The 12,385-nt window shown below is 53.7% G+C and overlaps 1 protein-coding gene across 7 annotated transcripts in view; it reads left to right on the forward strand.

The window, feature by feature from the left end:
- Positions 1-8,721, forward strand: part of SYT7 (synaptotagmin 7) — a 169,220-nt gene extending 160,499 nt beyond the window's left edge. For all 7 annotated transcript variants that reach the window (XM_045014213.1, XM_045014214.1, XM_045014217.1 and 4 more), the window contains one exon: positions 866-8,721. In XM_045014213.1, coding sequence (XP_044870148.1) covers positions 866-970 — 105 coding nt within the window. In that variant the 3' untranslated portion in view covers positions 971-8,721. The remainder of the gene's footprint in view (positions 1-865) is intronic.
- Positions 8,722-12,385: the final 3,664 nt, after the last annotated feature.

Consider the following 12,385-nt stretch of genomic DNA (forward strand, 5'->3'; position numbering starts at 1 on the left):
TGCAAAGCTTCTCTGCACTGTGCCAGATTGCCTGGAATGAGCGGGTCGTCGGTGCTTTTCTCTGAAGGGTGTTGCCAGTGGTTAGCAATGTAGAGGTGTCGTGTTAGTGACACAGCCTCACGTCCTGCTGAATATCAGTCAGCTTCAGAGCGTGGGTCATCTCCAGATAGCCAGAGCATTTCAAGGGCAGCTCCCCGGCAGCTGCAACCCTTCCCGTTCATCAGTGGGCCTGCGTAGCCAGCTGGTCCTCTTCTCCCCCAGACACACCAGCCAACCACCTCGCTGGCCTGACCATGCCTCTTTTGCCGGTCCATCAGGCCGGCTCCCACAAGGGCAGGGGCTTGCTTGGGGGACAAGAATTGGGAGGCAGGTCCAGGCATGGGGGCCGTAGGACTTAGTGTGGAAAGAGGAAGGACAGCACTAGAATAGGAAGGAACATACAGGGAGGAGGACAATGAGAGGAGAGATACGGGCATGGGTAGGACCACAAGGGTGTGGATGAGGAGCCAGAGCAGGACATTACTAGTGTAAATGGTGGAGTCTCTGTAACTTGAAGTCTTTAAATCAAGATTTGAGGACATCAGTAACTCAGCCAGAGGTTCAGGGTCTATTGCAGGAGTGGGTGGGTGATGTCCTGTGGCCTGCAATGTGCAGCAGGTCAGACTAGATGATCATGATGCTCCCTTCTGGCCTTTAAAGTCTCTGAGCAGGAATCCAGTAAGCTAAAGGGAGGCCGAAGGGGTCAGTGCAGCAGGGAGGAAGGTGACCCTAGCCGCACTGTTGGCAGGGGGTGGTACAGAGCTGAGCTGTGGTCCAGGCACAGAAGGAGGGGGAGTGAGTGACTCTTGGGTTTCTCTCCCTGTAGATTTACCTGTCCTGGAAGAGTGGCCCCGGCGAGGTGAAGCACTGGAAGGATATGATCGCCCATCCCCGGCAGGCCGTGGCACAGTGGCACCAGTTGAAGGCCTGAGCGGCAGCAGCTGAGAATTCTGTCTGGCTTTCACCGCTCCAAGTAGACGTTTCTTGGCCATGCTCTCACTACTTTATGCACAACAGAGGCACCTGGGGTCCCCCTAGGGGACAAGCTTGGGGCTGACAAGGAGCTGAGGGTCTGAAGTTGGCGACGTTTCCAAACTCTGGGAAGCAGCGTTGGCCGCCCGCTGTGTCCACGGGGCACCCGGCACCAATGGGAGCACCTTTAGTGCCCGACTTCCTGCTTTAACCTTTCCTCCTGACTCGTTACGCCGAGAGAGAGATGCCAGCCCTCTAGGTGGGAAGGAGCCTCGGCGCTGGTTTGTTTTGGCCCTGGAGGTCGGGGAAGTGGTGTTGGCGCAACTGGCTCCATGAGGTGGTGAGAGGAGGAGACACCTCCGCCACACAAGACTTCCTATGAGTTCTTCCAGCCCAAGGCCTGTTGGGAGCGCTCCCCTGAGGAAGCCAGCATCTCCTAGGGGGCGCGTGGGCCTAAAAGGGGGGCCGGCAAGGGGGACACGCCCTCGGTCTCCTTGAGGTCATTTATTTTTAATTCAATAAAACTTGTAAGAGTAATAAGAATAATATAAGTAATAGCGGCTAGAATCCCATCCCGGCCAGGGCTGGGGGAATCCGCGCCACTCCAACAGCCTCCTGTGCGTTTGCTGTGTGTGTGTATAAGCGTGTTGTAAGTGTCACATGTTTGCGTGCAGGCTGCTCACGTCTCGCTCGCTCTCTCTCTCTCTCTGCCCTGCCTGGGAGCAACCCCTGATCCCACAGGATGGTGATGATCCCAATGCGGGATGTGTTTTTTTTTAATTGGCTGGTGCATGGGGTTTGAAGGAATTGATGCCACATGGGGAGTGGGGCCAGTCCATGCTTGATAGGGAGGGAGGTGGAAGGAGCTGCCCACCAGGCAGGGTCTCCCCTCATGACCACTCTGTGGTATATGGGATTGGAAGCCATAACAGATGGATTGGTAGCCAAACTGGGCTCGGCTTTAGGGCTAATGAAGCTTGACTGTAGTCACCGCCCTCTGGCTGGTGAGGGCCTCGTCCTGCTCGAACTGAGAGAGTTTCCCAAACCAGCTCCGAAACACTGCCTCACTCCCAGGCATATGGACCCCGAAACAGCCCACCCCTCCAGCACCCATCCCCCAACCTCACCCGAGACACCCCACACCCTCCCCATACACAGCCCACCCCTCCAGCACCCATCCCCCAACCTGACCCGAGACACCCCACACCCTGCCCATACTCAGCCCACCCCTCCAGCACCCATCCCCCAACCTGACCCGAGACACCCCACACCCTGCCCATACTCAGCCCACCCCTTCAGCACCCAGCCCCCAACCTGACCTAGGCCTCAGAGGTGCTGTCTGTGAAGGTCTCCCACTTGCTGTGGGGCTGGATATGCCCCCACCCCTTCTCCTCAATCCAGTAGTGATGCGGCCCCATGATGGGCTCTCCTGGGTGGGCTGAGGTCGCAGGCGGCTATTTCATGGTGGCCCATTTGAGCCCATTCCGGGTGCCTCACTGGGCCATGTCCGCTGCAGTGGCTGACTGGGCCCCAGGGGTGCTCTGTTCCTCACCCCCACAGTTCTGGGCATTGCTGCTCATTTCCTGGCAGCGCGACACTGGGGCAAAGGGGCTGCACATCGCCCACAAATGGGCACAAAATAACTAATGTCGCCCAGAAGCCCCTGAGGAGCCTGCTAGGTGTCCAAGGACGCCAGAGCCCTGGGTGCTGGGGCATGGGAATGCTGCGGACACATCCCACCCTGCCGCCCATCATTCCCCACAAGCAGGGGGCCAGACTGGCATAGCTGTGAGCGCGCCAGTGCTGCTGCTACACCACTGCCTACACCGCCACCTGCAAGGAGCGGCTGGCACTGGCCTAGCCAGGAGCACCCCTTGGCCAGCACTCCCCATATGGCCCTGCCTGCTGCCCAGCACGTCACTCAGCCCCAGGGCTCTGACATGCCCCGGTCCCTCCCCGGCCCCTTTGAAGGGACTGTGCCTTTCTATTCCCATCAGGCCTGAGCCTGGGGGGCAGGCGTGCTGAATTAAGCATTGGCCTCACTCAGCCAGCAAGGGACCCTGCTAGAGAGCTAGCTGGAAACTGCCCAACTGGGCTGCAAGCCAGGGCTGGTGCTGAGCCATGGGACTAGGAGCCGCTGAACAGCCACTTACACTCAGGCAAGGGCAAGAAGCCCTCATTTAATTCCTGCAGCCCTTTGACTCGGCGCTGGCACAGGGAGGGGAGCCCGAGCCCTTGGCCTGCAGAGAGCAAACCATAGGGCCTGCACAGCCGCAAAGCCCCCACCAGGGGGCACTGTAGGGCCATAGGCAGAGCGGTGCTGGGGCTCTGGCTCCGGCTGAGCACCCTTGGAGTTACTGCCCGGGGGGCTGGCCAGGGAGCCCCACAGAGACTAGGTGCTTCCAGAGTTGCCCGTCCCCGATCAGCGCATGGGGCTGGTCCCTGATTCCCCCGCTGGCAGAAACACAGCGCTCAGGCCCTGAACTAGACTCACGGCAGGAGGCCGGTACGTGCCAGCCCACTCACCCCAATCCCTGGGCCTGCACAGCTGCCCCCTTGCTATGCATGGCCCTCTGGGACCCTCTTTCCATGGCACCATGGCTGCTCCTCTGCTGAGGCCTGGGCTCCTCACCATTGTTCTGCATCCCCACGTCATCCGTTCCCCACTGAGCCACTCCTCTCACTGGGGCCCCATACAATGGTTCACCATCTCCACACCACCACCACCCCAAAAAAGTCCGTCCCCCCCGAGCTCCTGTCACCAGTTCACTCATTCCCAGCCCCCCCTCCCCCCAGCCCCCTATCACACAGGGCTGCAGCACCCACTGCTGGGCGCTTGAAGGGACTCGTTCACTCTGCCTCCCCACACACACACCTTGCTCTGCCCACCAAGGGTGTGTTGAGTGCTTAGGCAGCTGGCTGGGTGGTGGAATGGGTGCTGAGGCCACTGGGTGGGAGGGTGGCTGCTGGGTAGACTGAGCGGGGTAGATGCAAGGGTGCTGTGAATGATAGATGGGAGGATGGAGGTCCTTGGGGGGGGGAGTGCCAAGACTGCTAGATGGGGGAGGGGGGTTAAGGGGTGCAGACCTGATAGAGGGAGAGGGTGTCAGGGAGGATACTGGGATTGATAGGTGCCTGGGGTTGCTGCAGGGGCAGCTGGGTGGATGAGTGAGTTAGGTACTGAGACCACTGGGTAGGCTGGTGCCTGGGGTGGCTACTGGGTGGGTGAATGGTGTGATAGGGTGGGTGCTGGGGTGTCTCGGTGCTAAGTGGATGTTTAGGTATCAGGGCGGGTACTAGGGCACCTAGGTGGGGGGAAAGCGGGGGGGGGTTCCAGGGGTGCAACCAGGTATCAGGGTGCTCCCCTAAACCAAGGGAGCTCTGCATTTAGTGGTGTCCAGGCTGCCTTGCTGCACTCTTGCCCGGCTGGATGATGGAGTCATTTGGCATGCTGCTCTGGGTGACGCCAACATCTATTCAGTTTCCCTTGTGATGTTCTAGAACCCTCAGAGCTGGGGTGGGGAGCAGGGAACACTGTGGCCATTGTTGGGTGAGATCATTAATGCCTACCTACCAGGCCAGCTGCAGCTCATTAGCAGTCCTCACTAGGTCCGTGCACACGCTGTCCTCGCTTGACACTGTCTGCCTCACTGGTCTCGCTCTAATCTACCCTTTTTTTAGCTGAGATCACTGAAGAGATTGTGAGAGGCCACCTTCGGTGTCATGTAGAGTCCACGAGTTGCCTTGATTCCTTTCAGTTTGTGGCATGGAGGGCTGCACTAGCCTTGCTGCCTGATGAGCTCCTAGTGGTGGACAAAGGTCAGGTATTACCATGTTCCTTGTAGATCTGCCAGCAGCCTTTGGAGCTGAGGACCTTGAGAGCTGGTTGAGTCTATTGAAGATTATAGCTAGGGCTGATGAGATGGCGCTTGCGTAGGTCTGCTCGGGGCAGATGGTGTTGGGCAATTGCTTTACTGACCCAAGGGCATGTTTATGTGTGGTACATTGCAGTTCCATCAGGTCCTATTCAGTTTGTGTGTGAGGCCACCGGGGCAGAGGAGACTGAGACATTACAGGCCACAGCAATGTCATTGTTATGTCAGTGGCAGGTAGCGCACAGTCTCCATTTCCTGGTCCAATGATGCTAGTAGGTTGGGTCCCAGCTAGAGTGTATGGCAGGGGGTTATTGAAAAGTTGTTTCCACCTTTTATCAGTGCAAGTCCAATTTGGAGGTGCTGTCAAAACTCCACCCCCCCCCCCCTGCAATCTCAGGCATCACTGGCAGCTTTTAGTCTTCTGCCTGTAGTCAGACAATTGTGACCATCTCACTTGGACCTTGACTGTTATTCAGGCATTGATGGCCTCCAGACTGGATTGCTGCAGTGCACTCTACATTGGCAGTCCTTTGGAGATAATCTGGGTTGTAGCTCTGGTGCAAAACAGTGAAAATGGTACACCTGTTCTTCCAGAGGCTACAGTAGATTCCAATGAGCTTCCAGGTGTGATTCAAGGTGTCACTACTAACGTATAAATCCCAGCGTGGTTAGCTCCTCGCTACCTGTGTGACTACCTCCTTGGGTGCCACCTTGATAATTGATGTCACTCTCAGTCTTAGGTCATTCATGATCTTAAGTGTTTTAAGATGTTATGGGGCAGTCTTGGGGAAGGCTCTCAAAGCACGCATTCACTTCTGCTTCCATCCAGCCAAGAGAGACCAAGGCTCCTAACCTTGTGAGTGTGATGTAAGGACCACCTACTCTCTCAGGCCTTCCGAGTGGGGTGACTGATAGGCTCTGTACAGTAGTTAGCCTATTTTTTAGGGCATAAGAGTCTTTTATTTGGTTGACATAGTCATTGTGTTATGGTGTTTTTTCTACATGATGTGCAGGTGCCTAGAGACATTTGTGATAGGCACATTTTTATAAAATTAACAATAAACCCATGACAGGAGGACGGAGGAAGGCCTACGGGTGATGGGGGGAAGGGTTGGGATCTCCTAGGAAGGGCTGGGTGGACTTTCGGTTCTTTCTTGTTCCCCCATTTTGTGGCATCACTTCTTCTCAGTTGAGCCAGTTCTTCAACGCCGAGGAAGTGCTGTTAGATTTATTTATTGGTCTGTGGGAGCAGGGACCGTGGGGAAGAAAAGACCACTTAAAAACACACAGAGAGAGAGAGACGGTGAGACGGCATTTAGCGATCTGCACTCATTAGGTGAAATAGTTACGAATTTACTACAGAAATAAAAACCAAACTCGTATTGATGTGGGAGGGGCAACAGCGTCTTTTTATTTTTGTGCCCCACCCATGCAGCTCTCAGCCAATCAGATGCAAGGAAACATTCCAGAGGGATACTTTTTGCAAAGGGGGACTTTCGTGCCAAAGCAAACTTGAAAATACGCAGCTTCCCGTGTCAGTATTTGAGCTGAGCTATGTTGACGGGAACGGTTTCTCGCCTGCAGCCCTTTCACTGCCTCTTCCTGAGCCTCCGGGAAAGTCAGAGCTAGAGCTAGTCCAACTATGGTATGAATTATCGTAATCCAGAGCCCTGTTCTTTCTAATATACACTATTTGTTATTCAGCCATAGCTCGGGTGACAGCAGTGGTTCACAACTGAATCAACTCCTCAGTTAGTCAGCATGTGTAACTGGTCATCTAAAGCACATGCTGGTGTTTCTGCTCCACTGATTGCATGATGGGACCATTCGTAACAAGAGAAAAAAAATTAACCAACTTTCTGGTATGAACTTTTGCACCAACCTGTGCTAAAATTGTGACTAGGATCCTGTATGGTTGGCCACTGACCAAACACTGCCAAATTACGAGTGCGACAACCCACAGGCAGTAGCATGAACAGAATTGGGCTCATTTGGGCACGAAAATATTCAGGACTCAAGGGGCGTTTTACTAGTCCACCCACTCCTGTCAGAACATTGCCTCTGTGGCTTCACAGGCTGTAGCCATGGTTACAACTGCGATGTCTCAACTTTGGCATTGTGGCTCTTGCTGGACAGTGGAAGAAACAGAAGGGCAACGTGTGCAACCCCAACCAATTTCCCTTGGGAAAGAGTAAACTTGTCACTTGTGGAGGTGTTAAGGTGAGGCCAGCCCTGGGGTCCTGTGGGTCTGTGAAGTGGAGCTGCCCTCCAAACTCCTGCTCCCTGGCGGCCTTCCACCCCCCACCCACCCCGCCCCCAGGCTGGGGTTTGGCTCCACAACTCCCAAAATTCTCAGTGAATCTGATTCAGTTTTGACCCTCCCTATGTGACCTCAGGCAAACTGCTGCACCTAAACGGGACTCTGTTTCTTCTTTGGTACAACAACAATCCTCCTACTGCCAGCCCAGGCTGAATTCATGAAGTGCTGGGAGATCCAGGCTAGCAAAGGGACAGGGGTAGCTAACATCCCAGAAGTCCAGGTGCCCATTCCTTCATTGGCAGCCATGTGACAAATGTACACAGCTAATGTCATGTGGAGATGTAAAGCCACAAAAGGAATGTATTTATGCATCAAAGTAAAGTTTTGCCTGCGATGAAAGTCCCTCTTTAAAGTGCTGGACAGTCTTGACAGAAATAATCATTTAAAGAATATTTGTATTTTTTTCATATTCTCTCTTTTTTTTTGTAATAAAAGAGACTTTATAAGGAGGAGGGGAAGATGAGCTGAACGGGTTTCATGCCGCTGGTTAACAGCAATGGTGGCACTGACTGGCTGATAATAAGCAGGGCAGTAATGTGGAGGGGCAATATTTGCCATTCAACTAATTGGGAGGCGGCATGTCTAATGGTTAGTACAGAGGGGACATGAAGCCAGGACTCCTGGGCTCTATCCCTGACTTTGCCACTGACTCACTGTGTGACTGTGGGCGAGTCACTAAACCTCACCGTGCCTCAGTTTCCACACTTGTAAAATGAGGCTAATAATACTTCTCTACCTTGCTGGGGGGTAGGTTGTGAGGCTTAATCAACAAGAACCAGCTTTGGATCCCCATAGGAGCATGGCGTTGTCACCCAATGCCACAAGAAGCCCCACTGATTTCAGTGGTATTTTTTGTGGAGCAAGTTGCTTACTTAACACGAGTAAGAGGAGACAAATCCGGCCTCTGAGTAAAGCACTTTGAGATCCTTCGATGAAAGGTGCTAGAGACATGCAAAGTACTATTTTCGTTATTGACCAAATGGCCTCTCTGCCCATGTTCCCACTGGGTTAGCAGCCAGGGCTAACCCGCTTCCCTTCCCTTCCCCAGAAGTGGTTTCTTTTGTATGGCTGGATTTCCAGGAGTTGCGTGTTCCTTTTTAACTCTAGAGCTCTTTGCTGTATCTTGTTCGGGTAGCTCTTCTTCATGTGCTGATAACCATCGAACTGGTGTGTAAAATACAGGAAAACGAAAATACATAATGACTAAACTGTAGACTTCTTTGCTAGCAGCAACAGCAGCAGCTGGGCTAGACACTGCTGCTGCCTCATTTCTATTGTGTTTGGGTTGAAGAGATGTTAAACTCATGGCGTTGCCGTAATTTTATAACAGAAACAGAGAAAACAAACCAAAAAAAATGATAAAGGGAGACAAATAACTCAACTACTAACTACTAAGCCAGCGTGATTTCATCATCTCGGATATTTACGAGGTAGGAGCGTTTTCTTTTGAAGAACCATATTTTTGGAGACCTGGCCCCTCGTTTTGTGGAGGCGGCCTCTCTTCTGAATAATAAAGGATAGCAAATAACTTGGGTTTCAGCATTCTCTCTGGTCACTTGCAGTAGGGCGCTGAGGATGCGGGAGGGGAGGGGAGGGAAGGGCGTGATTCATGCACAGCCCCACCAAGGGACACAAGGTGGGAGAATGGGATGGAAGGGGTGTTCCCACCGTGGGGCGATCCAGGGCTCAATGGATCCTCTCTCTGCCCTCACCCTCTTGAGGCATTTTCATCTTCTCTGTGGTTTCAGCTTCCCTAACAGCCTGCCAAGACATGGCCTGGATGTGGCCAAGGGGTGGGGTGGGGTAGGGTGGGCTGGGCTGTAAGGAGACCCAAAATGCTGTGCAAAATGCACTTCCTGCCCCCAGCGGGTGTGGGCTAAGGAAACTGGCTGGTCAACCTCCTCCTCGCCCTGGCTAAAATGGCCATCTATGCGACCAGGGAGAGGCGGTTGGCCAATGGAGACTCCTGTGACTGTGGGGCTTGGTTCCGATCCTCTGTCCGTTCACGTCTCCGGGCAGAGTTCCTTTGGGCGGCGTCCACTGGCTCCCTTGACGCCTTCGAGGAGCAGTGGGTGCTGTCCAGGGTTCTCTGCTCGGTGTCCCCATCAGGCTCCCTTCTTATGACCCTTTGACCACACTCCTGTCCCTGTTCTTTTATTAGTTGTCCCCCGAAATTAGTGGGTTTCTGAGGTCCTGTAGATCCTCCCCTTAGGCTGTGGGGGGGGATCCTTTAGCATTGGGCGGGCTTCCGCCCGCCCGGTTCCCAGAAACCCAATAGATACAGGGCTACAAAGCCTAGCCAGATGTTGATGCTCTCCAAAGGCTGGGGACTGTCTAGCTGGAGTGGGTGACCCCAGCCTCCTGACCCATGTTTATAACATGGATCGCTCCGATTTTCACTGGAAACCCGGGAGATCCAGCCCCCAGTGCTGACCTGGCTGGCTTCTCTTTTCTCTTACCGTTCTGCCTGGCCTCCTGAACAGCAGTGTTCTGCCAGTCACCCTGCCGCTGGGAGCATGGCCTCTGCTCCCTGCCTGCCGCCTGCATGCCCGCTCTCCCTCGGGCCTCTGCTCCCTGCCTGCCACATACCCGCTTGCCAATGGGCCTCTAGGCCCCTTAACCCTGGTCGAAGGTGATTCTGTCAGACCTCCCAACCCCTTCGGAGCCATGGCGAGAAGTATTTGGGGCCATGGAGCCAGAGGGAAAGCATTGGAGGACCCTGTGGAGAGGAGCAGGAGGCTTTTGAAGCACAGGAAAGGAGATTGGGGTGTCAGAACTGAGCGACTGGGGGAGGGGATGGATCGTATGGGTCTGCCAAGGGCCCAGTGTGCTCTTGGCGCTATAGCCAGCAGCACTGGCTTGGCAAAGAAATGAGAGTGAGGAGCCGAGTGCGGCACAAGAGGCTCCAAGAAATCCCAGCAGCAGAAGGGCAGAGACAAACCCACAGCAGGACTCTGAGCAGGGTGGAATACGGGGTAGTGAAGGGGCTGGGAGAGCACAGACAGGAGACGCCAAAGAAGAAACAGGTTCCCCCACCCCTGGGTCCTTCACTGTACTGAGTCCTTTGTTTAGACTGAAAGAGGACATGGGGCTGACTGGGATGGATAAAGGCAAGTGCGGCCCTGCCCCCGCCCTCCCTTTGGCAACTGCCCCAGGTTTTCACTTTAATAATTTGGGGCATCTACCCCTGACACTCTGCAAAGCCACTCCCTGACCTGCTCAGCAAAGGGTTTGCCTGCTGCAAGGCTAAACACCTGGCGCTACAGGCCCACAACGCACTGCGCTGCCCGCCGCCTGCCCCCAACTGTGTGACAGAAAGGGCTCCTCTGGTCCGCCCAGCAATTATCAATTGTGTTCACACTTAGGCGCCTGCTCGACAACCTTCTGTCTGAGAGAAGCAGATGGAAATGGCAGCATGCTGCTAACTGCTTTCCTAGGGCGCTTCAAACAGGCTCTTGCGTCAGCACTAACCAGTTCCATGGCAATCTACACCGCCAGAGATCTGACTGGCTTCCCACACCTCCAATGGGCTGGAAATCTGGGAGCTGCCCAGAAAGGGAACAAATATTCAGATACCTCGCAGAGTTGACATTTTCTGTGTCCCCCAGATCAGAATGTGAAGGAGAAAAGTACTGCTACTGTAGGACTGGTGAAAAAGACCTGGCGAGGATGTCACGGTACTAAAGGTGTATTATGGTTAATAGGAAAAATACGTGAGGCCCAAGGCAAACCTAGTTTTGTGATATTCCCTGAAGAGCAAGGAGTGACTCACAGAGGCACCTGACCAGCATGGAAGTGAATGAAAGCGGTTAAGGACAGCAGCTGCACAGACAGCGATGAAATGGGGCTTTCTCCAGACCTGCGGAAGTCACAAAAGCCCAGCTAAAAGCAATGGCTGCTGGAATGGAAGATGATTGAAGCGCATTCAGGCAAGGCAGAGCCGTGCAAAAACACTGGCAAGTCCCCATTGCTGAAGGAACTGAAGCAAGCCACAGAGTCTTCACCCTCCCCTCCCCCTCTCCCCATGGGCACAGAAAATGTGCAGGAAGGAAACCTGCTAATGCCGAAATTATCCCAAGTGTAATAAAAGCCATCGCTTTGCACAGGTCTGCAGCTCTGAGCCACACAGATCCAGGCCCATCATTAGACTGCAGGTGACAGGAACCGTGTTTCTGACAGCAGGGAGCTTTTGATTGATATTCGTCACTAACAGTGCCTCAGAAACAAATAAGTCACGTTCAAGCCAAACACCTACTAATCTCCTGTTAGGCACAGCTACTCAGACTGCCCTGCACATTTCAAACCCTGACATTCACGTGCCAACAAATGTGCGTCAGTCTGTGGAGGTGAATGGCTTATAGGTGATGGGCCCAGGATGAATCACTGGGGGGGGGGGGCTTGTGGCTTTTATTGATCCTTTGTTATGGATAAAGAGCTTTTTCTGCTTGTTTTTTTCACTAGGAATTCAGGATTAAGCCTGGAAGGCTCCCCGGTGATTAGAAATCTAGTAACATGGCGGCCATCAGAGGAGCACAGGGAGTGAAAGCTGAGCAAACGCCTGAACCAAAGACCGTTGGTGTTGTTCCACTGACCTGAAACGGGCTTTGGCTCAGGCCCCAAGGAGGGACTTTGAGTTAGACTGTTTCAGATTCTTTCGGGTTGGTTTCATTTTTGTTAACTCCAATGTCTAATTAACACTGTGGAGCAAGTGACTTTGTTAAAGCCTGAGCACCTTCTCCCCTTTAATTACGGCATAAAAATGAGGCACTCGGCATAAGTACACATCCTCCAAGATCCCCAACAAGACCAGAGTTGGTGTTCCTGGTATTTTATTTATCCACCATGAAGAAGCAGAAAAGGGCATCAGCCCAATTTCCTGTAACTCCTTTGCAGGTCTGTTAAGCACAATGGTACAGAAGAACTAGAAAGCGGATTGAAAAATGCCACCCGTAAGCCTGTGGTAAACACTCAGCCACATCCAGTTACGGGCCTGGAAGCATGTTTGGAGCTGAGCACAGATTCACTGGCAGCTGTTCAGCATGGGGAGGCACTGGGGAGCTGGTTACTGCTCCCTGATTTTCAGAGTGCATCCGCGCCACTCTTCGCCTGGGACGGGCTGCTGTGACCTACACAAGCTGAGCATAACCACAATGCAGCACACTCTGGCCACTGCCCCTCC

The sequence above is a fragment of the Mauremys mutica genome, chromosome 4 (genome assembly GCF_020497125.1).
Source record: "Mauremys mutica isolate MM-2020 ecotype Southern chromosome 4, ASM2049712v1, whole genome shotgun sequence".
Classification (NCBI taxonomy): Eukaryota; Metazoa; Chordata; order Testudines; family Geoemydidae; genus Mauremys; species Mauremys mutica.